This window comes from Rhamphochromis sp. 'chilingali', assembly GCF_963969265.1.
Source record: "Rhamphochromis sp. 'chilingali' genome assembly, chromosome: 7".
NCBI lineage: Eukaryota > Metazoa > Chordata > Actinopteri > Cichliformes > Cichlidae > Rhamphochromis > Rhamphochromis sp. 'chilingali'.
In genome coordinates, this window is record NC_137934.1 from 16,814,847 (window position 1) to 16,818,377 (window position 3,531).

Consider the following 3,531-nt stretch of genomic DNA (forward strand, 5'->3'; position numbering starts at 1 on the left):
CAAACGACTGGGATAAATGCAATAGTTGCAGGTAATTTCTGTGACCACATTAGCAGTAAATACTGTTGGTAGCTTCAGAGAGTTACCTAATATGAGAGCCATGGTTCAGATTGAGTAACATCACAAGTACTAGAGACTGTCAGCAAAAACAAATGCAGCTGCACATAGGTAATCGTCTGTGATATTGTTTCCCACTGATTGAATGTACTTGAGCTATTGTGAATAGAAAGTGGCTGCAGGTGCCTAGCAACCAAAACAAATCAGTGGAGCAGTTGTAAGATGACAATAACCAGGGGTGATAACCGTGGAACAGAGCAAGTCAATAAATAAAATCACAAATTTGTTTTCTTTGTTCCTCCAATTTATTATGAAAATGTACACGGGGATTAACGGTAGGACTTCTGGTAGCGAGCGCGAGCTCCAGGTCCACCGAACTTCTTGGACTCGCAGCGACGTGGATCGGCAACCAGCAGGGTCCTGTCATACTGGATCAGGATGTCCTTGATCTCCTTCTTGGAGGCCTCATCCACATCTGCAGTAAAACAAATACAGATTAGTCCAGATTAAGATTCAGAGTAATATGCAGTCTAGCCAAATGTTCTTCACTGGTTCGACTGTTTGCAGATTTCCATAACTGCAGTAACTTTTTCCTTGTGCTACGTTTCAATATTTATTATGAACTTGTTAGAACTACAGAATTTCCAGCTGTTTCATATCCACAATGCAACCCTGATCTTTCCTAGTCATCAAGAGACAGTTGTACATCAATACATACAAAAATCAGATCAATAAAAACTCATTTCTACTCTCACAGCTCCTTTATAAATGTGTGTTATGTCCAACAAAACCCATATTTAAAAAGTAGTAGTTACTGCAGAATGGACGAGTACTCAAGTATCTAAAGCAGAGAAATTTGCACACACGGGGGGAATTTTATTTTTAAAAATTTACCAGATGATAGAAGTCATCTTATTTTTGATTTCCTGCCCTGCTCATGTACTCTGTGAAGTGACTTAGAATAGATGCATATTTTTAGTGAAATAGTGTGCCACTTCTAGATTGCTTCTGAAATACCTTCCTGTGAATCTCAAAAATAGTTCATGCTGACAATGACCTGCTCTAGTGAGCACAACACAGCAGTTCTATCTCACAGCTCAGCCCACTGCTTATGATCACGCAACAATTCCAATGCAAACAATTAAATAGTCAGTCTTAGTCCAGTTTTATGCAGCATAGAGCAAACACCAATAGCTCAGCAGTAGGCTAACCTACCATAGCATTCAAAAGCCTGGAGTTGTCAAATCAGAAAAGTTCTAATGTATTTAACTGTAACCAAATTTTCTGTACTGTGTTACGGTTTACGATTTTATTAAGAAGAAATGCACCATGGGATTATCAAATACTTTCCACTTCTCACCTATGTGTAGTACTCTGGAGTGACTCTAAACATGCCTATTTACAAAAGAGTGATGTTTGTACCAAAAAAAAAAAAAAAACTTCATTACTTACACTTCTGATAGTATGCAACCAGGGACTTGGAGATGGCCTGGCGGATGGCTGAGAGAGAAGAACATGTCGATATTCAGAGCCTTTTTTCAACACTAATCATAAAACATCATGAGCAAAATTATAGAGAGGAAATACTTTGCTTACCATAGATCTGTGCGACGTGTCCACCACCCTTCACTCTGACTCTGATGTCCACTCCAGCAAAACGCTCCTTACCAAGCAAGAGCACTGGCTCCAAAAGCTTACAAAAAGAATCACATATTGATGTCAAATTTATGTCATTGATGTTTCTCAAAAGGAAATCCTTTCTATCGTTTTAAAACTGAATTTTAAAATTGTTGAATTCTACATATAGTATTCTAAAATATACACATGCAACTGTAAGTACCAAAAGCAACTCCAATGCAGCTAGATTTATGCTTAAATTAAAAATAAAATAAAATCAATCCCATATGTACAATGTCCAACATCAACTGCCTGAAGAAAGAGCTTTCACGCTCTACTGTGACATCATTTGATGTGCACAAAATTAAATAACGACCACTTACATCACTCATGTTCACCTCTCTTGTTAGGACTCACCTTGTACTGGAGAGTAGCAGGCTCCACCATCTCCAGGGGTCTGCCGTTCACCTTGATCAGGCCATTCCCCCTCTTGCAGTGGGCAACTGCTGTGGCAGTTTTCTGCAACAGAAAGTTCAGATGAATACCACTGAATTTAATATATTGTACTTTTTTTGGGGGGGGGGGGGGGGGGGGGGGTTTAATTTACAAAACTAAACTAAAACAAAGTAAGTTTCTTCAGCTTTAGTCAAATCTGTAAACATCGGGAGTTGATGCACGACTTCATCGGGTGGGGACAGGCTTCACAAACTGTTGTCGCTCAATTAAAGTAAAATATAAAAAATAAAATGACACGAGAAAACCCACTGTGGAAAATTAACATGGCGAAGTAAATGAGTAAATCTATGGCACATACAAACGTGTTCAATCTGGTGATACACAATTGACGTAATGTTTAACTCTTAATTTCCGCTCATTTGTACGCATCGAGATTCAATTTAAAATCCAAGGTGACAGCAACTCCGCATTTCAAGGTGATGTGACGGATTAGCGATATTTAATGGTTTGGTTAAATACGTTCTATTTGACTGTATGAGGATAAACCTGAGCTAACTCTGTCATTCAGAACCCAAACTTAACACTAGCACCAGGGCTAGCGTGGTAAGCTAAAGAAAAGCAAAACCGTCCGGTGTGTAGCACCTACATCACATCGAACAGTAATTACAAGCTTCAATGAAAGTATTATTACTACTTAATGTTATAAATACCATATAAACTGGCTTATTTACTGCGGAATTGCAGTGTAAAATCAGAGGCCCACCACCTTTTAATATCAGCCATTACAGCTACGACTAGCAAGACAAGTTAGCCGCAACCCCACACGTGGATTAAATTGCACATTTTTACTCACTTTACGTCCAAACACCTGGACAGACTGCAGAGGGCCTTTAGCTGGCATGTTTCTGAAACACACAAAAGACAACACTTACATTAGAAACCGGTAAACAAGTATATTTTTCTATTATTTTGCCGGATCACTCTGAAGAACATACCGTCTTCAGCTAGGGTGCCGTACGAAGAGGCCGATGGGGTTTCACATGCGGAGGTTCAGGGGCTGCTGCACGACAATGCAAGCTGTTTTGAGATAGGGCTTGCGACAGTTGATCTCGCTTTACTACCATCTAATATTGAGCAGATCGGAGAGTTTCTGCTGTTGTTTCACAATGGCAGGGAACAGAATGTACATGTGTTTGGCGTTTGATCTCACGTGTTCCTGTGTTTGTAAATCTAAAAAAACAAAACAAAGGCAGTTTTAAATATTGTCGCATGGACCTCTTGTATAATGCCGGGGGAAACAGGTATTCGGGGTGATATTTACTTTTCATCTTCCTTACATTTTTGTATCTCCTTCAACACTTTTCAACTTAGAAAACCCATTCAACCACCATTAGATTCATC

At 39.3% G+C, this 3,531-nt stretch overlaps 1 protein-coding gene across 1 annotated transcript; it reads right to left on the reverse strand.

Annotated features, from left to right (window-relative positions):
• Window positions 1-339: 339 nt before the first annotated feature.
• Window positions 340-3,217, reverse strand: rps16 (ribosomal protein S16). Its single transcript, XM_080886546.1, has 6 exons — window positions 3,126-3,217; window positions 2,984-3,035; window positions 2,092-2,193; window positions 1,654-1,750; window positions 1,510-1,557; window positions 340-532 (listed from the first exon to the last, which is right to left on the reverse strand). The coding sequence occupies exons 2-6, from the start codon at window positions 3,029-3,031 to the stop codon at window positions 387-389; spliced, it is 441 nt and encodes a 146-aa protein (XP_080742672.1). The 5' UTR covers window positions 3,032-3,035; window positions 3,126-3,217; the 3' UTR covers window positions 340-386.
• Window positions 3,218-3,531: the final 314 nt, after the last annotated feature.